Source organism: Struthio camelus, chromosome 5 (assembly GCF_040807025.1).
Source record: "Struthio camelus isolate bStrCam1 chromosome 5, bStrCam1.hap1, whole genome shotgun sequence".
Classification (NCBI taxonomy): Eukaryota; Metazoa; Chordata; class Aves; order Struthioniformes; family Struthionidae; genus Struthio; species Struthio camelus.
The window spans coordinates 43,466,261-43,488,303 of NC_090946.1; the positions used below are offsets into that span (position 1 = coordinate 43,466,261).

A 22,043-nucleotide genomic window follows, 5' to 3' on the forward strand; every position below is an offset into this window, starting at 1 on the left:
AATACAGGCAAACTGATGTTGGATACATTGAAATTACAAAAGGAAAAAGGGACTAAAAATGGTAGGAAATTGGTAGAAAACTGATATGAAAAACAAAACTTAAATTCTACAGGATATACTGGGCTGAAAACCAGTTCCTAAAGGACTGTATTTTACAAGAGCTTTGTGTGTTAAACCTGAATATGGTCAGATATTAAACTAAGCTGCCAACTTTTAAAAATCCAACTTACCTCAAATTTCTTAAGAAAAGTTTATATGCTGAAGTGGTTGATACTTACAGGTTATCTTAGATGTTCCAATAAAAATGTCTTTGGTTGAACTGCCTTTTTTTTGTTTAAATCACTCTCTTTGTTTGCAGTGAGAAAAGAAAACTACTCGAGAGTGTTTTTTAAAAATATATATGTAAATATATACACACACAAAAAAGTCTTAGTGTTTTAAAAATTCCATTTTGTAGGTCTGCTTTCTTAAAATTCAATTGAAAAAATAAATTGGTCTATTTAATAATCAAAATCTGACCTCACCAACTTCTATCAACCTAAACAAGAAGATCTGAAAGGGTAATGGGATGGGAACGGTATCAGATAAATTGAAGTAATGAACAGAAATGAACAGGTAGAAGAATTATAAATCTTACCTTGAGCTCTCTTCAGACTCGTCCGTGCTGTAAATGGACGCCCCCTGCAATCCTGATACCCTGACAGTCTGCGGTTATTGTTTTATAATCTCATACCAAAAACATGCAAAGGTTCACTGCGCTCACTAGCCAGCTGCTAAAGATTCAACAGCCCCTTTTAAATACAAGATCCAATATACACAATGACTACTTTAAGTTGATTTTTAATGTTAAGAGACCCAAAATAGTCCCTCCGGTAATACAGATTAAAGGCAATAAAATGCCAAACAGCTTCTGAAACAATGAAGCAATTTTTAGTGGGTTTTTTTGGTGGTTGGCTTGTTTATTTTTTTTTTTTTTAAAGCATATGACTTGTTTGCATTTTATACCAGTGACTTGTTGGCACTTGGAATTAAACACAATTCTACTGAAGTTTCACCAGTGACCAGTTTCACGTTCAATTACTGAGCTTCTCCAGATGCTTTCTTCTAGGATTTTTTTCCACAGGTTTTTATTTCCAACTCAGCTGAGAGAAAAACTGAATATGTGTATTTCCAACAACGTATAGTCACTTGTGTTTACATTGATACAGCTCTGTAACAACATGGTACCTCCCCAGCGAATACACATTGTAAAGGTGAACAACACAGGCATACTTCACCTTGCTGTCCCTTCAACTTTTTCATTAATGTTGAGTTGGGGTATTTTGAAATAAAGCGTGTGCTCAAAAGGGGAGCTTTCTGATACTTCCCTGGGCCAAGGACCATCCCAGTCTCATTGGGGGAAAATAATACCAACTTTAAGTTAAACATTAAAATAAGAACATCACATGCATAGTTGTGTTTCACTATCCGTAAGTACCATTTCCCAAAGCAGAAACATTCACAGATGCACTAACATTAACAGAAACTTCTATACCTGGGAACCCTGAGGTGGGATTTGATGTGCACAAACATTTCCAAGCCAGTTACCCCTTTGCATATTTTTCTGAGGGGGCATCCATAAGTATAATAAAAAACAGAAGCTCATACTTACATCCTATTCCATGTTACTTTCCAAGCTGTGAGTTTCATCTTGCATTAGTCACCATATGATCTCTATCATAATGGTGGGGGTCAATGAATAGATTAGCTTTATGGGAATTTACAGTTCTTCCATGCATCTAAATTTTGGTAAGTCTGGTAACCACTGACCTAGTTTTAATCTTCCCCCACTCTTAACTTAGAACTATTAAAATAAAAGACTTAAATTTAATTCACGTTTCAACTCTTCATAAAATCTTGGATTATGTTATAAATCTACCTACAGAAACACACTCCAGTGTATGTCTTATACTGCAGCCCCATTAAGTCTTTAGTTATAAATATCTTGACTTAATGTACGTGTAGAAACTTAAGTTGCCTTTACTCATGTTAAAGTGAGACGACTGCAAAGTAATCAGTAGCAATCGAAAGTCTTAACATAAAGATGTCAAGGACCACTTTAACGTGGCATTTGTCTTTTGTTGACTTCTAAAGAACTACATCTATTAAACCTAATACAAACATCATCTTAAGTGATATTGCAATGTACTGCTAAATTTTTATAATAGTGTTTTTCTGGATTTTGAAAAAAAGCCTAATTTGTATTAAGTGCAAAAACAAGAATACTACCTTGTGTGTGTCTCTGAATTTACTGATCTCTCTTGATATCAGGTCTCTTTTGTCTTCCTCCATTTCTATAGCATTTATATCCTCCTAAAAAACAAGGGGGACAGGTGGAAAAGCATTAAGAGCCATCTGTACAAACACAGAAGAACGAGAGAAAAGCTCAAGGTTAGAAGTTTTCAACCAGTCTTGTAAGAGATAAATAAAGTCCTTCTGCAGTACCAAACCTGACAGTCTGATGTTAATGAGTGGAGGAAAAAAAAAAAAAAAATCAGATGGACAAGAGTCACAAATCTGGCAACTAGCAGTAAACATAGTCATTGTCAAAGCCTACAATGTAAACGAACCTTGGTGATGAGTGGATAAGGTATCAGTGGGGCCACTGGAAATCTGCGGAAAATCTGCGGAAAAATCCACGGAGATTTTTTTTTTTAAAAATAGATTGCACACTACTCTGAAAAACAATGTTTTGTATGTTTGCACTATAAAGCAATATTGTATTGCTGTGATCTCATTTCTTCGATTCAACAAAATTACAGAAGAACCTCGCTAATTCTCCCTTCTCTGAACTATTGAAACATATAGTGAGGTCTCATGTTAGTAAGACTTCACTGAATTACAAAAGTATACTACAGGATATTAGTACACTATGATAAAGTCATAAATAAGACTAAGCTACACTTGCCAAAATGAACAATCAGTTTATTTGTGGTGCGTAAGTCTTGATTTTATTTACTCGCTAATTCGCAAAATTTGGTAAATTGCACCTTGGGTATCCTAGTAGTTAGCGCGAATTAGCGAGGTTCCCCCATGCTTGAAATTGAAGAAAAAAACAAACACACAAGAAAACCAGATTCCACTCACTCATTTCCCCACACACATTTGCATCTCCCCACATCAGTCACGCCTTCATCCAGAAGAACTAATAACAGGCTCAGCTGCTAACACCAGCTAGAGCCTTCTTCACCCCAAGCCCTTTAGGGAAACAAGTCCCACCCCCCACACAAATATCTACATCCATCTTCCCTTTCCCCCTTCCCCCCCCACCCAACAGTCCTTCTCTCCCCTCTCCTTTCAGGTCAAGAGAGCAATGATCTAGGACCCCTCTTCGCTCCCACCTCTATCCACGCAGGCCAAAGGCGGCAACCTTCAAGTTTCTTTTCCTCCTCCTCACTAGGGAAGGGAGGATGGGGTATAATTTCAACAAGGGCTATGTTTTTAAAAGAGCGTATTTGTCTACTTGACTAGCTCAGATCGGTCTAATTCTAGATCACACAGAGCTAGCAGAATCTCTCCATCCCAATGGTACACTCAGTGCTCAGCTCTTTCAAGACTGTTATGGCCTCTTACAGATTGAGCTACCTGTCATTACTGATGGTCACATATAAGTACCCACAGCAGAATAAACATTGTTACAATTCTTGTTAGAAAAAAGAAAAAATTAAAGCTCATAGCATTAGACAGTGACTCATTTTTAAATTCTCATCCAAAAAAGCACCTTCTCCCAAAGGAAGGGAGAGGAAAGAAACAAATTCTCAGCTTAGCACTCTTATACCTCAGGTTAGCCATGGCTAACAATGTTGTGGGGGAGATGTACTCACTCCCTGAGGGAGATGTTGCTTCTTGACCACGCTTACACCCCATGAGCAGTTGAAACTGCATCATTGCCTTGGAATAGGTACTCTGCAGAAGACTTAAGTGGGTACAAATCTTGGTCAAACAATTCTCCAATCTCTTGCATATTAGATGAGGAATGGCAAGTGGAGAGCCCATGGTTAGAAACTCGGTTGGAAAAGCTAAGTCTGAGTTTGCTCATTCTTATTCCCTCTTCTCCAGAGTTTGTTTTAATGCATTAACAAGGTCATCCATAGAAGCGGGTCTGTACCAGAACATTCATTTCTGCCTAACTTTTTTTTTTTTTTTTGCATTACACAATGTAGAAAAACCAGCTGATCAAATACAGCTGAACTGATGTGTAAAAGTAATTTTGCAAAGTAGTAAGATTAGAACACGCCTTTCATCCCTCAAGGATTCCTCAAAAGTTTGTGAAGTATACACATATACAACTACTGAAGCACATCCACATTGGAGAGACAGCAGCAGAAACCAGTTGGATCAAGGCGCACTATAAGAACGCATACTATAAGCAAGGAGAAGAAGAATTTTGTCAAAAATCACCAGAGCAAATCCCTGCCATTACAAAAATGCCCTGGCATCTTTCAGTGCCAATGCAAGCCATGCAGGAACTCTTTTCATCTGTTTTTAAAGATCTTGTCTGAAAAACCTACACACGTGCACACACACACTGATTAAACTGCACTGAATTCAGCATTTCCGCCTTCAGAGGGATGAAAGGTTGATTCAAACCTGCCCAGATTCAAACCTGTTGCTCCAAGAAGTCTAGGTGCTTAGATCCCTAAACCATCCTGAAGGGACAGTGTCTATAACTGACTAGATTTCAGCTTTACACATGAAACTGCTGCTGACATCAACGCTTGTCGATTTGTTTTCTCATCAGAAGTTTAGGTTTATAGTGTTTTGCCATTATATAAGGTGAGTTGAAGAAAAATCTGTTTTGTCCAAAATCAAAACACATACGTCCTCCTTCTTTTCCTTTTTCTTCTTCCTGGGGTGAGAGTCAGATTCCTGGGAGGGGGCATTGAGCTCGCTGGAATATTCCCGTATTAAGACTTCAATGGCCCCTTTAATTATCTGATCTCTTCTCTTCGTTTCCTCATCCAGTGCTTCGTCGTCATCATTTGTTGTCTCTGGTCTGGAGTTCTAAGGGAAAAACGGCAAAGGAAGAGAAATCAACAAATTGAGAATGTTAGTTTTATTTCAAAAGTTCATCTTTGATCATCACATTTATATTCCTACAGCATTTACTAATAACCTACAAATAGCTATCAAGTGGACTGTATTATTCAGATCTTTTCACACCGGCAGAGACAAGAGGACTACACAGTTTTACATGTGGAATCACCGCAGAGAGCAACTGTAGGATTGCGTAATAAAATAGAACAGATAGTTAAGGTGGCAGACAGGAAAAGGGAAAGAGCAAGCATGCTCACAGAAAGGCAATGACTATAATCCAAGAGTTGGTCAAAAGTTTCTGCCGTCTTTCCTCCAGAGCTTTAAATGATTTCAACAGCAGTTCTTCAAAGCCTACTACTTTAGTGCCATGCAATACAAACGTCTACCTCTAATTTTAAAGCTGCAACATATAAAGGGAGAACTATATTAAAAGAAACATTGTTAGAGTATTCCTTGCACAGCAAACATTTTCTTATTATTCAATTACTTCATACTTCCTCTCACCTTTTTGCCCCTTTGAGGGTCGTAATGAGGAAGGGGAACAAAAACAAAGTGCATTTCACTAACCATTATGTGAAAGGATATAACAATGATCTGCAAACTAAGTAAGATTGCCCACTTCTCAATCCCCTCAATCCTTTTAAAAAAAGGAATCTCACCTGAGAATCCAGCTGGGTATCCCGTCAAGCGATAGGTGGTGGGTGGAGTGAGGGGGAGGGAAGGGTCTGATGGAGCAGCAGCTAAGAATGAGGGGGAAGGGAGGATTCAGTTGGAGCTGAAGAGACTGCCAGGCCAAGGAGGAGAAGGCTGAAAAGAGCTAGAAGGCAGTGACAGGGAGTGGAATTGAAGAGGTCCAGGTAGAAGAAGTGATCAGGGAGAGGATCTAATTAGATAAAGGTTTGCTTGCTGTGTCTCTATAAGAAATTGCTTTGTAGCATACATGTTGGATTTCTTTTTAAAAAGATTGAAGAAAGAGCTGCAACCTTGGGATCTGAGTGGCACCAGAACACCAATGATGGTATGAATGGGTTAAATGAAAGGAACCACAGCAGTACGATAAAATACACTTGATCAAAATCCCTCAGTAGCTCAGACTTTCTTCGCACCACCACCAATGAAAAGACACTTGGAGCTAATCTCACTCTCTGTTTCAGTGGAATAGGCATCTATTGTTGTCTTTGCCAAAATGCAACTTCACTAAAAACACAAAGAGCACCCACTGCTTTACTGTGCCCATCCTCAACAACCCACAGGAGTTCACAGAAAACAAAATACATGACAGAAGACCAAAAACTGCAGTGGCACTTTAACTTGATTACAGACCCAGTTGCAAAGCATGGATATTACAAGCGAAACCAACATGAAACAAGGAAGCCTAAAATGGAAGGGGCAGGCAAATTCAACTTTTTCTCCTAATCTAGGTTAGCAGCTAATGTATCATTCCATTCAAAACTCATGTAGTTAGTATTCTGCTTTACTGAGCCATTGCGTTTAATCCCATATGCTGGATGGGCAGTCAGAAATGTGTTAAATACTTCAAGTCGTCATTATGCCTCTAATCTTGGTTAAATAAAAGGAAACAAAAGTATGTGTTCCCACTACGTTTTACAGAGAGCAACTACATATATTGTATGCATATACTATGTACATATATACTATGTATTTTACATTATATAGTATTATATACTATATATATAATATACATACTATGCTTATACTATATACTATACTTTACATAAGAGCAACTCTTAGTTGGTAAATTTTTAGAATTCCAACTACTGTGTGATAAATATCTTTCGTTTTCTAAACAAGAGCCTCTTTTCACTTTTGTTTTACAGAAAGTAATCGTTTTAAATAGTAAATATCTTAACGTATATGCACAACTTAAAAATAGTTAAAGAGCAAACCTAACAACTGGATTGCAAAGTGAGATACATTATTTCAGCAAAGAAATGGATAAAATTCATTTCAATGCATATTCTGCAGTTCACTATTTGTGTATCCCACAATAATTTGACACACCAAATTCCTGTAATTATTCCAGAACACAACAACCATAAAAGGAAAAATTAAGAATTAGCAGATAAACAGTGACCAATGTCTGATTCTTATCTCTAGAAAGAGCAAGGGTGCAAAAGGAGTAATTTCCCAACCACTAGACATGGTATTTACCTGTAAGCTGTCCACTATCTGAAAGGGAGAGAAGACCACTGTGGGGAGGAGGGGGAAACCTCGATTCTCTTCAGATAGAGAACTTGCAGTGTTGGACACAGTCCAACACAGTCGTCTTCACAAATTTCAAAAGACCTGCTTACAGTCTGATCTAGCAAGCAAGTTACAATGCCAAAACAATACAACTCATACATTATATACATACCCCATTGGAGGCCTTTTTCTTTGCTTTCCATTCATCTAGCTGAGCCTTTGTCTTTGCATCAACTTTGACTAGCAGCTTCTTCTCTCCAATTTGGAGGTCATGGAGTAGTCTCAGCGCTCGCAGTGTGGATTCTGGTTCTTTGTACTCACAAAATCCAAAGGCTAAAATAGATAATTGAAATTAAATATAAGAGGGTCAAAGCTCTTCAGGTAATTTATTTTGAGGGGGGAAAAAAAAAGTGTTTTGAATCATTAAACTGTGAACATAAGCATTTCTGATTTTTTTTTAACCCAGGAATACACACCATGAAAAAAATAGAGTCAAAAGATCGTTCACTGCATTAATCTTTGATATGATTAATGGCCTAGTGAATAGAATGAACCATACGCTGTGTTAGTAAGGCTTTTGACATGACTTTCTAAACTAAGGAAATACAGTTTGTATGACGGCACAGTGGAGCTGCAATTATCTGAAGACCAAGGATGTCAATTAATAGTTCATTGTTAAATTAGAAGGTTATTTCAAATTGGGTTCTTCACAACAGTTAAAGAAAGTTGTAAATAAATGGGAAAGACCTTAAAAGCAATATAAATAAGAAGCATGATATGAGAAAAAATTGAAGAAACTGATTTAAAAAAAAAAAAGACACTCTAACCAACCTACAGCAACAAAGAATAGTAATCAAAGTGTTTCCTGTATCCACTGAAGAAAGTCAAGCGAGGCAAAAAAAAAAAAAAAAAAACAGTTCAATTTGGGGAGAGGGAGAGAAGATAAATTAGGTTGGATATCAGAAAAACTTCCTTAGCAGTTAAGCATAATATATGGTAAAGGAAGAGGCTGCCTAATAGTGTTACACATCATCTCTGGAGGGTAAGTCCAGACTAGTAAACCTCTCTCAGGGATGGTCTGTAAACCATTGACTCCATCTCAGAACAGAAAGTTGAACCCCTAAGAAACGTTCTTATTTAATCTTTCTTTGCTATCTCTATTTTTGTCTTGATTCCAAGGACAGAAGATACTGACTAACTCTTTACTAGGAAGTATTTAGCAGTTAAGTTCTGCATGCAATACTTGCCTTACTTAATCTGTAAAGTTTTAGGATAGAAATGCCTCAGATATATATTTGAAAAGCTGCCAAATAATAAAAACAGGAGTCTGACCAGAGATTATGGAAAGCGTGAACATTTACCTTGAAGTTTTCCAGATGCACCTTGTACTCTCTTCCAACTCAAAACTAAGCCGCATTTCTGCATTAAAGATAAATATTATTTATTAAATATTACGTATTGTTTGTGTTCAAAGCATTACAAAATCTTAACTGCTTGCAGTTACTGTTGCAAAGAAACAGATGTGAAAAGAGTAAATGCTACTAAAAGTAATGTATATATGTCTGATGACATCACAGCTGAAAAAAGCTGTGCTCTTTAAATACTCACTGACTTTAAACTGAAGCCTAATGGACAATTATTCCAGTGAGTGGGACTAACTCTACTTTTACTTTCAATACATTACTTGTTAGTAATCATTACTTTATTCACCAGGCAACAGTAAAATTTAACAAGCAGTCCAACGCACTTACCGCTAGAAGCTGCCGTATGAGCATGTCTGAGGCCTTCTCAGAAATGTTGCCTACAAAAACGGTGGTAGTGGGACCGCTGTTTTCATCATTTTCTTTGTTCTTTAAGCCAGGGTGCTCTTTTCTGGCTCCTAAATGTTTTCCAACCATAGATACTGTGGTAGGAACTAATACCTAGGAAGAGGAGAGGTTGTAAGGAAAGTGTGGGTTTTCTTCCCCCCTACATAGTTGTATGAAAAGATTTAAATCCGTAAGACAAAAGAATTCGGAATTGTATTTCAGAATTAAATCTCCATATGAGCATTAGACAGACTTATGGAGTGAGACACCATAATTGGTTCAGGCTTTAACACTTTACACAGTATGAAAGAGATTGCCATTTTCTGGCAAAGTAAGGCAGGAAAAAAAAACCAATTCCCCATGACCATTGCTACTGAAGGTATCAAGGTCAGCACGCAACAACATTAGAGATTTGACACATGGAAAGTTGAAGTACCTCACTTAACTCACTTCTTAAAAAAAGCAAACTGCAAAGAGAAAACTAGCTCTGACTTAAATAAAAGGCCTCAAAGGACTCATGACAAGTCTTAAAGCTTTCACAGAGTGAACAAACACTATTGCTTTACTTTTTCAATATACAACCCATTATAATAGCCTTTTGCTTTGGTTAGGGAGCAACCATTTGTAAAACAGACCATACAGAGATAGGCACGATAATCTGTCCCAGTGTGCTGCACCTCTCGTTCCACCTACGACCTGAATGTACATAAGCACTTTAACCCCTTTTCTCAAAGTTCTTTCTAAAAGCATCACTTTTTAATAAAAATAACTTTCAGGACTGAGAATAATGCATTTGTTCCATCTTGGTCTTAAATATACTGGTTACCATGAGCAATATTCTTGTGTAACAGACAATGTGAGCTGTCCAAAATTTAATATTTTGGGGAGACTTCACTGATGCAAAAATCATAAAAATGGTAATTCACCCTGAACCCAAGCAGCAACCTTTACACTTTACAGAGACCATTTATTTTCATAAATTGGAAGCCTTCCTTCCAATTTAGAAAGGCGAACTAAAAGATCTTTCCCTCATATGCTCTTCTGTAGGTACGTATGGCATGCGACTCTTCCTTCCCATACAATACGGTTGAAGAAGATTTGTTTGTAAGCTGGTCGACACACACCTTTTTAGCCAATCGAACAGTGCAGCACAAAGCCCTTATAAACCTGGATTAGGTGATACCTCCAGAGCACTCTGCTAGGTCAGCAATCTTGAAAGCAAGAGATTTGGAACCTAACTGTACCATGCATGACCACAAGGCACCATTACCTACATCACTGTATTTGACAGAAGCAGATTTTTTTGAAAAAAACAGCAATTTGCTTCAGTACTGCATCTAGCAAGTTCAGACAGGTTTTCAAGCTTTGTCCAGGTCAGAAATTAGCATAATATTAGAATAGCTGCATTCAAAACTAAGCATTTTCTTTCATAATATGAATTCAGATGAAACAGGGCAAAACAAAAATACTATTACGACATCTACTAAGAAGTATGAAAGTTTTACTCTCCATTTTATTTTCCTATCATCTCATCCCTAGCATAATACTTACAGTTGGAGCAGGAGCCATAATGCCCATTGGTACAGGAATCATAGGGGTCCCTGAGAAAGACAAGACATATTAAATATTAACTGGCCTATTAAGATTATTAATGAATATAAATTAACCAATTGCAGACATGATTTCCAAACCAGAAAGCAATTCTGGTCAAATAAGAATTCCACAGTATTGAATATTACCAGTAATTCCTAAGCATTCAAGCATAGCCCAAGTACACTATACAGCAAGTAAGTTCTGGTCACTTTTATCATGTTCTCATTTTAGCTTCTTTGTGCTTCAGAAGCACAAATTTATTTTCAAAGCATATTCAGACCATTCTGCCTAGAAGATAGTTCTGTGATGAATGAGGCGGGGAATTCTATAAGAAGAGAGCAAAAGCAACCAAAGTCCTACAACCTCATTCCTGAATTGCTCAATTCTCATAAGGCAATCCATTCTGCATACAGTTTGGGGCTGAGGTCCCACAGAGAACGCCAGGCAGTTTCACACTATTTACAAAATAGCTTAATACATGTCATATAGAAAACCTCAGTCTAGAAGCTTCATACCTGCTGAAGGCTTGGCTTTGCAGCCTTTAAAACTTAATTTAAAACAATATTTAATCAGGTGAAACCATACAACACCCTCTTCCCACTACCAAATTCATTGGCAGCCTTAAGTACTGTCATGTGAGCTAATATCTGGTCATAATAAAGGCTGTTATTCTTTGCATGCCAGCTGCTTAAAGAGGGATAAAGACATTAAGTGACTGGATTTCACAGCAATTTGCTGGTCAGTAAAAACACTGAGAATCAAGAACACTGAAGTCAATCTCATGTTCTTCAGAGAAATATCCTCTGGGGATCTAAGATCTCTTTGTTTGTTCTATACAAACTTTCTCCATCATTCATTCTCAATCGCTCCCTTTCGATCCTTCCTTTCTTCCTATCCCTTGTTGCTGTATCCATTATCCTGACCAGTCTTCTACAACCTACTATTCCTGGGCTCGTCCTCTCCTTTTTCTCTTACCCTTAGTCCCAAAACAACACTCCCCTTCAGACACCCTCTCCTATACCCTGCCTCACCTTTCTCCACATTCACCCTATTTTGGCCTTGATTGCACCATTTATGTCCTTCATCACTAAATCCTCTTCCTCAGTACCTTCATATTAAAGTCATACTACCTCCTGCCCCTCCAACCTGTTCCAGCAGAGAACCAAAAGGGGTATACTTATTGCAAAGGGAGTTTTTCCCTGCTCTCAGTTTTAAGGTCCCATGGCATTTCACAAGCAGGAAGAACTACTCTAAGACAAGACTCTGATGGTGCAGCTCTGTGAGGGAATGGTTTGCGCAGTCAGATCAAAGAAACAGTACAAACACAGAACACATGCCATGCCCAATGGGGTCAGTTTTCAGAGATTCCTCTAAACAAGTCTATAATTATCATGATGCTGAACTTGGACTTGAAAGTTAAAATTCAATAAAGACACTAGCATTTTCTGAAACTATCAACCCAATGTGAAGCAGAAGCCAGGAAACCAAATGAGATGTTAGGCCTCACCAGGAAAGACACTGCCATACATATATAGTTGTGTGTGTATATATATACATATATATATATACACACACATATATATATAGCAGTACACATATAAGTAGCTACTATATAAAACCTTGTTACACTAGATGCCCGAAGTCTTGACTACTGCACACAGATCTGGTCTCTGCAACTGAAGCAGAACTTGCAGCCTTAGAGAAGAGCACGTATGTGATTTAAGTGACAAAGCAGCTGCCTTAGAAGTAAAGACTCCACTTCAAAGCGGAGGCTTGCGAGGCATGGATCGAGGTCTACAGAATCACAGAATGCAATCCAACAAAATCCCACAATATTAGAACTGGGGCGCACTCACTGAAACTAGTAAGAAATGATTTTAAAAGCAGACATATGAAAGCAGTACTTTATACCAAAACAAAGTTTTGGAATTTGATGTCAGAGGAGACTGAGGAGACCAGTGGGTTCAAAAGGATTTTAAAAATTACTGAATGACAGGTCCAGAAACAGATAAAGGAAATATGAAAGAGCGTACTCTCTAACATCCCTAAAATATCAATTGTGAAAACTGCAGCTGTATGAAGAAACATTCAGAAAGCAGCCAGTTATACATGTTCTCCTTTAATATCATCCTCTATTCCTACTGCCAAGACACAACATCAGGCTAGATGGACTGCTGATCTGATGCACCAGGGCATTTCTTAAGTATGAACTGTATTTTTTCAGTTTTATATATTAATAGTATTTGGTTAACCTTCAGACGTGACAAGAAATATCCAGATTACCTCCATGTCAAATTTCAAGTCTTCCATGCTAGAATATGGAAAAGTTAGAACAATTTCTTATTTGTAACAGCTCTAAAAATATGTTTTAAGCAAAACAAAACACTTTTCATTCTTAAGCAGGTGAAGTTTTCAAGCAGAACTTTTTCCAAAAGTTATAGGCTAAGTAGGACAACCAGAACAGAACATTCCAAACAGCTACTTATTATAAACCACTAAAACTGTTATCTTATACACAGAAAAGCATCAAATAACTTCAGAGTAGAGTTTTAAAGTCATTATGGCTTCTTAAACCTGTGTAGAGAAATGAGAGATCCATATCCTCTAGCTAGCAAAAGATGTTATCTGCATATGTAAACCTGTATTAGGTAAGCAAATCATGCTGCCAGGGTACAGAGAATAAAATTATCTCCTAACCCCAGGCTCCTCCAATTTATATTCTGCTTGGATTACTAATACAATATTTTTATAAAAATAAGTTAAATAGAGAAAAAAAAAAACACAAAAAGATCTTTATTGCACATGTTAACAGACACATGTCCAGAGCAGAAACTCATATTAGAGATCTTAAAATATTTTTTAATCTGTAAGAGAAAGATAACATTTTAAAAAGCATCCAATATTTTTCACACTAGTCTACCTAAACTAGAGCTAGTAAAGATAAGAGATATAGTTTTAAAATTTAACCTGAAGGTTTTAGGTAACATTCTGCCACCAATCAAGAACTGTATCTACAGCAGAAAATAAATAACATCTCACAGATCTCAAAAAGAAAACCATCCACAAGCAGGGATGTAAAGATTAGCCTGATGCATGGATGTGCACAAACCATTCCTGAGTTCAGCCATCTGATTTTTGAAAGCCTTTATTGTCTATGAAACACTTGTGCACAAGATAGCTCAAGACCATGTAGCCAGTAGTTATTTTCTGCTAGTTATTCTAGTTATTTCTACTATTTTTCTTATAGTCTGATGAATTTTATAGGGGTAATTCTTCTCAGTAATTCATCTCTCCCACTCCCTTTGCGGTCTCCTGCCTCTAGTCACTCTTATCTATACTGGCAATGTACAGAAAGGTGGTTGCAGAAAGATAAATTAAAGTCTCAACACAAAAACAAAGGCTGATCTTACTGAAGAACACAGGAAGTAAGAAGGCAGCATTAGTTCTGGGAAGAGTAGAAGGAATAAGCAATGTAATAGTAAGTTCGCAAGACGTGTAGAGTATGGAAAGAATAGAACAAAAGAAAAACGTGAGATTCGAGTGGAGAAAAGTCATTTAAAAAGCAACGAGAGAAATAGAAGGGAAGAAATAAAAATACAGAATTTTGAAGTGGTTTAGCTTTTTAGACTAAATTGGCTTCTGGAATCCAGGCAATAGTAAGTTTTCAATAAACACTACTAATCCATACATAAGCAGCAGAAGATGGAATTCACAGGATGTGATGTGCTACACAATGGAAAAGGATACAGGTATTTCACATGAAGCAAAAGGACAGTAGCTGTATTGTCTCCAGGCCCCACTAATATATAAAACTGTAATAACATTCAGGTAGAACTCTTGAGGGAGGAACATGTTTTGCAGAGTATATTTTGCTTCTTTTAAGATTTTATCCATGTTTGACCGCCCTATTAAACCCAACTACATGCCAAACTTTTCATATTAGAGAACCTGTTTGTTCCTTATGAAGATCGAGATATCTGTTGAGCCTCCAGACAGATTTAAAAAATTTATGCCACAATAAGACTGAAAACTGAATATAGAACCCACAAGCTTCAACAGAACGCTCCATTATGGGGTTAACTCATTCCCCCACATTTATCATGTTTCATGGTATTTAAAGGATCCTAAAACTGTTGCGTGCCTTGCAGGAAGTATCTAACACGAGACAAAGAGCAACAACAAACAAAAATTTGTTTACATGTTTTTAATTCACATTTAAATATGTAAGATTGACTGTACTCAGCTAGTAACTACTGAAGTCGAAGACTCTCTGAAAGTTGCTCCCGTGTTTTCATACCACAAACGCTCAGTGTACCAAGTGTTTGCAAAGACTATAATGGCCTCTTTGAAAGGAACTGAAAAATCAGTTTGCTGTCAAAGCAGTGATACTTAGAATAACAAACATTAGCAAAAATTACTATCTAGCTTCAGTTTTGAAAGAAAGGGCAGACACATAGTGACATATTGTCTCTAGTGGTTTTCATTTCTGGTTACATGTAAGCAACATAGGGTAGGCTAAAGGAGCTTGCTCACATGACAGGTGTTCTATGGGAAAACTAGAAAGTCATTTATAACGTACATGAATTAGCGTTATTGCAATACATTAAGACTGAGTAACTTTTGTTAATAACACAGTTTAGAATAACAAAAGGTAATTTCTTTCTACAACGGCTCCATACACTAACATAACTCACCAGGAGGCACAGGTGGAGGAAAACCAGGAAACTGTGGAGGTGGAATCCCAGGGGGAAGTGTTGGGATGCCCATAGGAGGGCGATTCAAATGAGGTGGAAAAGACATTCCTGGAGTTGCAACCTATCAAAAAGGCAGAAAAAGGAAACGTTGCATTAGTCATTTCCCAAACATGAATTACAAAAGCAGCGTAACTGATAAGCACCTGCAACGATTTTAAATATTTAAATGGACATTCAACTACAAACTGAAACTACTTTAGCTCCTCTTTCCCCAGCTGAGCATTGTTACAGATGTAGTAGATATCTTCATTCACAATGAAAAATAGCACTTCTGGCAAAGTGTTTCAGAATGAACAAAAAACTAGAACTATAACTGACCTCTCATACCAATGTTTCACAAAGAAAGTGAATTAAAAAGTTTGTAGTCAATGAATTTTTACGAAGATAAAGCTTTTTTCCTCCGTATCTGAGAACGGAAGTAATCTTGGAATACATTTTTCAGTAAGCCAAGCAGTTCTCTTGTACAAGAAACAATCCTTTAGATGACCCTGCTTGAGCAGGGGGTTTGGACTAGATGATCTCCACAGGTCCCTTCCAACCTTGGCCATTCTGTGATCGCTCACAAAATAGCTGTGGAACGAAATAATGAGAGAAGAAAGTGGAACATCCTGATGCTAAACATCAATGGGAATTGTATTTAATAGGAAAGACGCTGCAGCAATTCCCAAATTCCAGCCCAGAGACAGTTACAAGCTTGGAGGAGGGCTCTCTGATCTATTTTTAACTTCCCAGTTCCTGTGTCTCCTAGCTCAACTTGTGCAATAGCTAATGAGCTGAGGCCTGATATGCTAACACGGACAGTAAAGAATATTTTATAATTTGCTAATCAGATGGTTATTGTTATGTACATACTACTGCTCATATTTCTTCTCAGACTATGTGCATATTAGCTGATCTTCCTCTAGAATGTGAAGCCTGGGTAGGATACCACCTTGGTATTACTACTTTACATTTTTTCACAAAGAAAACAACCAAGTGCCTTAAAAAAGGGAAAATACAGATCTTATTCCTTTAAGCAGCTCTCAGTCCTTATCTACACTGCAGGCACTGTCCAGGACAACTGGACAAAATTCAATGGAGCTTTGGAACAGGAGGATAGGGCAATAAACTATTGGGCTTGAGTGATTCCAGTAGGCTACAGCAGTGTTACACATATGAGGTCCACAAGGCATTAAAAAGTGATCTGTAAAACAATCAACAGTTTGGAAGTAATTCTCCAGGCTGCCTGTAGGTGCAGCTGGTTCTCTTGCTGTGACAAACACTTCAACTGAGACACCATTTTGGACTGTGTGTGAGTGTAGGGAGCAAGAGGTAAAAAGCTTCTTCAATGAAAAAAATGCTGAAAAATGCCCAACTTAATGGATGTTATATATACACGCAGGCGAATTGTTTTTAGATATATCTTTTTTTAATTGAGATCAAAAGCAAAAGTTTAGCACTCAATAAAGGAATTGTTACTCCCTAAAAGGACAAAGGTAGATAGTAACAGATCAAACAGATCAAATGAAAAAGTCTTTCAATTTTCTAGTCAGAAATATGTGAAATGTACTGCTACCTGTACTGCTACCTTCAACAAGTCAACTTGAAGCACTATATTCTAATTTTTTCCACATTTGTAAGGCTATTTTCACAACAGCTAGAAAGCTGCTCTGGCACTGAAGACCATCAACACTTAAATTAAAGAAAGGCTTAGTCTCTTTCTTGCTACTATGTGTAACTACTAACATGAAACTGGCAAATATGAGAGTTTAACCCTACTTCTGCTATAAAAACAGAGCAGCAACAGGTATCCAGACTGAAATTGTTCACTAGAGAAGCAAAGGATACAAATCAGACAGTGAGAAAGATGCATGCGCTTTCCTGCAGTGGCCAAGAGGAAGGAAAATGCAAGGAAGGAAAGCGAGTAGCACAATTTTTCTGTCAGCAATTAGAGAAGATGCAAGAAAAGTACATACTCTTCCAGCAGTCAGAGCTGCCAGAGCATCTCAAATTTATAAAGCAACTATAAACTAAGGCTTCAGTATGGGAAGTTAAGAGATGCTAAGCTGGGTCCAGGGAGAATACCCTTGTAGATATCTCAGAAACCCTACTGTGAACTTCTCTGCAGACTGTCCTACCCCTCTACTAGTACAGTTCAGTGCTCAGTCTCCAATACATTTTTGTGGTCTCAGTAGTGTACGTGCTGATCTTCAGATTTCCCCAAAATATTCAAGTGTGCAAGTAAGCAACTAAACAATCCTGACATATTTTAAAAACGCATTTGACTTATCAAAGTATTATTTCAAAGTTAGATGTAAGATGCGGCTATCAAGAATGCTGCTTAAATAGCAGCACTTTAAAGGACAGATTCATTTTTGTGAATCTTTAAAGTAGTTAGAAAAATACAACTGTAAGAAAAACACTCAGCATCTAGCATAACACCATTCCAAATACTGAAATAATATGACACCTATACCACTCACAATGATGGATTTATGTCAGGATTCTGACTCAAAGCATAGTCAATTTAGGCCACGTCTACATCAGCAAGCAGGGAAGCACAACAGGAACAGGTCTTTCTAGCAAAACAGACAGAGCTGAGACCCCAATGTCCACACTACATCTTTTGGGGAGGTTTTTATTTCAGGCTTGCTCTAGTCCAGTGCACCAACTGCCCTTTAACAGTTAAGGGTGGATATTTCAGTATATTCAATTCATCCATTGTAACAGTGCAAACCAATGTGAATAAAAGCTGGCTAAGTGGGGCTGACTGGGAGACTTGCTTCAAAAGCATGCTCCCAATCTGAGCTAACACACTAATACAGGTGCACACTTCACTACCCTTGGGCAGCTTTTCTGAGCTGCAGATTAACAAATGCAGGTGGCAAAATATCTAAGATTACTCTAAGCAGAATCAGCTCAAATCCAACTTGAGTTATTAGCTAAGGCAAGTGTGACACAAAAGCGACTACAATAGTCCACGTTCAAAAGCAACTATAATAGTCCACGTTCAACTTGGGCCCAGAAGGAATTCAGTTGCTTCACACACTGCTTTTCTGAGTTAATAGCCCCTGGTGGAACCAAACTGCATGCAGAGCCAGCTGCACCAATCTTCTGAAGCTTGGGAGAGTAGAGAAATACCCATATGGCCGTAAAGTTAGGTAAGGTCCACTGAGACTTATTAATTCTGACTCAATGCTATCCCTACTGGACCTGAGCACTGAGTATTAAAAGTAAGCTAACTCTAACAGAGCCACACGAGCTCACAGGGCTAGCCTGAGGGCAGGCTGGACTGAAGCGTGTGAGACTGTATAAAATTCACTGTATAAGAAATGATGGTTACAGTCATTCACATATTGCTATCCCATGCTTCTATATTATCTCTGGCCCCCAAAAGGGGGTGACCATATGAGAAGCTTGTACTGGCCCTACTGCACTGTTAATGTAATTTTTAAAAAATTGCAATAGCCTTTTAACCTATTTTTGATTTGCTCCCCCCCCTTTTTTTTTTTTAAATGAAGTGACAAAAACAGAATGCAAGTTTATTAGTTAAATATCACTGTTAAGTAATATATTTCAAACTGGCAATTGTATCACCTACTCACAGCAGCCATGTTACTTCTACCAGCGTCAGGTGATTAGACTAACTAGTATCTATAACTGTTTCTACAAACCTCCCCCCCGCCTTTTTAGCAGACCCTTGCAAAACATATGGCAGTTAACTATTCTGAAAATGGTTACAAAATATGAAACAGGCAGTTACAATACTTACTATTGAGCTGCAGTTGCACTAAACAAGGTTAAAATTAACCATGGTAATCTTGCAAGCCTAAATGAGCTTGAGGTGTTTTAAGAATAAACACACAAGGTGTCGTAAGTGACACATTGTGGCTAATCTAGTTTGATTACAGTTTAAGTCTGATTTTAACTTATCGTCAACATTTTTCTAATTCTATCCTTCAGCATGGCAAAAATCTGTACACTTATTCTAGAATAAGCGTAAAATAGATGAACAGCTAGAGCTTTAAATAAGGGAACAGTCAGTGCAAACCATTTTTTGATTTTTTTAAATTAACTAAAAAAACAGCTTTGACTGTAATCCTAACCTCTGAATTATTACAACAGTCCATGACAAAATCTGGAATCCATGACTATTTTAGGTTTGTACACTACGCTATATAATATCACACAGGTTAAAGAAAAATACACACGCATTTGATTTGACTGCCCACGTTTCACTGTGTTCACAAGCGTCCACAGAAAAGCTCCAATGTATATAAATGTTTTAATGCTTTTTGAGAATAAGACTCATTTTTATTATGAATCTTACAAGCTTTTGGCATTTGGTTCTAATGTCTGTATCTATGCAGCATCCCAGAGTGAACAATAATTCTTTCTAAGTTACGCTGAAGCAATTTATACATTTTGCACCATAACAAAACGTCCAGCTGAGCACCAAAAACATTTTAAGAAACCACTGGAGAAAGTGTATGTGATAAATAAGCCTGTTAATGCTATTATGCGGGCTTTTACATCACTCTCTACAAGGTCTATGGATTTGTAAGCCATTTTTAAAGCCATTAAAGCCATATAAAATAACTAAACCTACAGTTTGTCAAAAGAGATACTCCTTGTATTATTGATATAAACAAATGACACTTCTCACAGAAGAAAATAGCACCCTGAGGAAAAGTCTTTTTTTTTCCTTCAGGCCAGCTGATCCTCTCAGTGAAGGCTCTCCAACACCTTCTCATACAACTCTACAGCTTTCATTAAATTCGCCTGCAAGTTACACAAGGCATCAGTGCCAAACACAAAAGCCACATACGGAGATAAAACAGATATACAGACTTGAAGCACACTTACTTCCGATCAAACAAAATTAGCATTTGCTTACACTTGTCAGAGATGGTCCAGAAGTGTTTGCTAACTGCCATCAAGTAAGTTGCCTCCCAAACTATTATTTTGAAGTGTCTAAGAACACTGCATGCTTACTGAAACAAACAGATGTGTCCTTTTGAAAATGCCTTATCTGGCGCTCTACCAAACATGACACCAGAATATTAAAAACTTCACTTTTGCTCCTAATTTTGTGCCCATGTAAAGTGCTAATGAAGTGATTCTCCACCCTAACCTTGCTGCTCATTCATTCTTCTTGAAACACAAACACAGCCGTGGCATCACGACACCTGCGAGAACGGGCACTCAAGAGAGAGAGGTAGAAGAAACGTGAAGGGCTAAGACAACCACCTCATAACAAACCAAGAAACTGGTCTGTGCTTGCTTCTATAACTCTGTTTTGGACTGCCTTCTGTAAATGCAGATGCAGTGTACTGGTACCAATTCTTTCCCGACCCACAAAATAACTAAAAATTTGGGCATACGCATTTTGATCAAAATAGAGGGAAGACTACCCAATTATAAGATTTCCTCACGTGTAAGCCTCGCTATCAAAAAGAAAATTGTGTTCAGGATATTTATTGATGTATATTTAAACCAAACCCCTTCTCCTTCAGGCAGGCAAAGGTCTTTTCTACAGTAGAACGCATCATGAGCAAAATATGCTAATGCACACAACACAACTGTTACAGACAGGGGTGAATCCCTCCGATTGTTTAAGCACAAGCTCCTAACGCATGTTTCAAGAGGCCTCCCCCGGGCCAGACGGAGGACATCACGATACCACCGAAGAACGTTTCCTCACTCGACCGGCGTCGCCGGCACCAAGAAGCCGAAGCCCCCCAGCCCTCGGTGGCGGCCAGCCCCGGGCCCTGGGGCAGTCTCGGGGGCCGACAAACGCTCGGCCACGGGCGCCCCCCCGCCCCGGCCCGCCGGCGGCGGGCTGCTCCCCGCCGCGGCCCCGGCAGCGGGCAGGGCCTGCCGCGCCGCCCGGGCCGGGGCAGGAAGCGGAAGGCCCCCCCGCCGCCCGCCCGCCAGCGCCTCCCCGAGGCCGCGCTGCCTTCCCACCCCCGCGCCGCCTCCCCGCCGCGGCCTAGGCCCAGGCCCGGCCCGGCGACGGGCACGGACGCCTCCCGCCGCCCCGAGGGTGGGGAGCGCGCGGCGGAGCGGCGCTGGCCCGGTTCGGCCCGGCCCGGCCCGGCGCGGCGCGGCGCCTCCTCTCAGCGCCGCCGCCGTCCCTCCCTCCGTCTCCCTTCCCCCTGCAGCCCTCCGCTGCTCACCCTCCTTCGCTGAGGGGTAGGAGCCGCGTCCGGAGCGCCGCCTCGGCCCCTCCTACACGCGCAGGCCGGGGATGGGGCTGGGGAACGGGGGCGCCGCCGCCTCTCGCCGCGCTGGGAGGCCTCGGGGCGCCGCTAGGCCGCGAACACACCGCGCCGAGCCAGAGCCGCCGCGCTGCGCTGGGGTCATGTGAACCACCCCTTCCGTCAGCGGCCCGACCTGCCCCGCGCCGCGCGACCATAGAGGCGCGCGAGCCAGAGCGCCCTCTCGCTCCTCACCCAGACATAACGCGCAGGACCATAGAGTGCCGTGGCTAGAAGGGTAGAAAGAGAGAAAAAAGGCGTTGGGGCCGCCGCCATGTTTGCTGGGGGCAGGTGGTGCGACTCCCCGGCCCGGCCCCGGGGCGCGCCATCTTGAGGTCGAGCGCTGCTGCCGGCGGCTTCCTGGCGCC

General features: G+C 39.4%; 1 protein-coding gene across 2 annotated transcripts in view; it reads right to left on the reverse strand.

The window, feature by feature from the left end:
• The window catches only part of RBM25 (RNA binding motif protein 25), a 34,023-nt gene extending 11,980 nt beyond the window's left edge, over positions 1-22,043 (reverse strand). Inside the window, exons 1-9 of one of the 2 annotated variants that reach the window (XM_068946083.1) lie at positions 21,595-21,825; positions 15,377-15,497; positions 10,641-10,690; positions 9,033-9,203; positions 8,643-8,700; positions 7,454-7,614; positions 4,861-5,043; positions 2,610-2,663; positions 2,269-2,352 (exon numbers count right to left, since the gene is read on the reverse strand). In XM_068946083.1, coding sequence (XP_068802184.1) covers positions 2,269-2,352; positions 2,610-2,663; positions 4,861-5,043; positions 7,454-7,614; positions 8,643-8,700; positions 9,033-9,203; positions 10,641-10,690; positions 15,377-15,482 — 867 coding nt within the window. In that variant the 5' untranslated portion in view covers positions 15,483-15,497; positions 21,595-21,825. Of the gene's footprint in view, positions 1-2,268; positions 2,353-2,609; positions 2,664-4,860; positions 5,044-7,453; positions 7,615-8,642; positions 8,701-9,032; positions 9,204-10,640; positions 10,691-15,376; positions 15,498-21,594 lie in introns of both variants that reach the window. The other variant, XM_068946084.1, reaches the window with a different exon arrangement.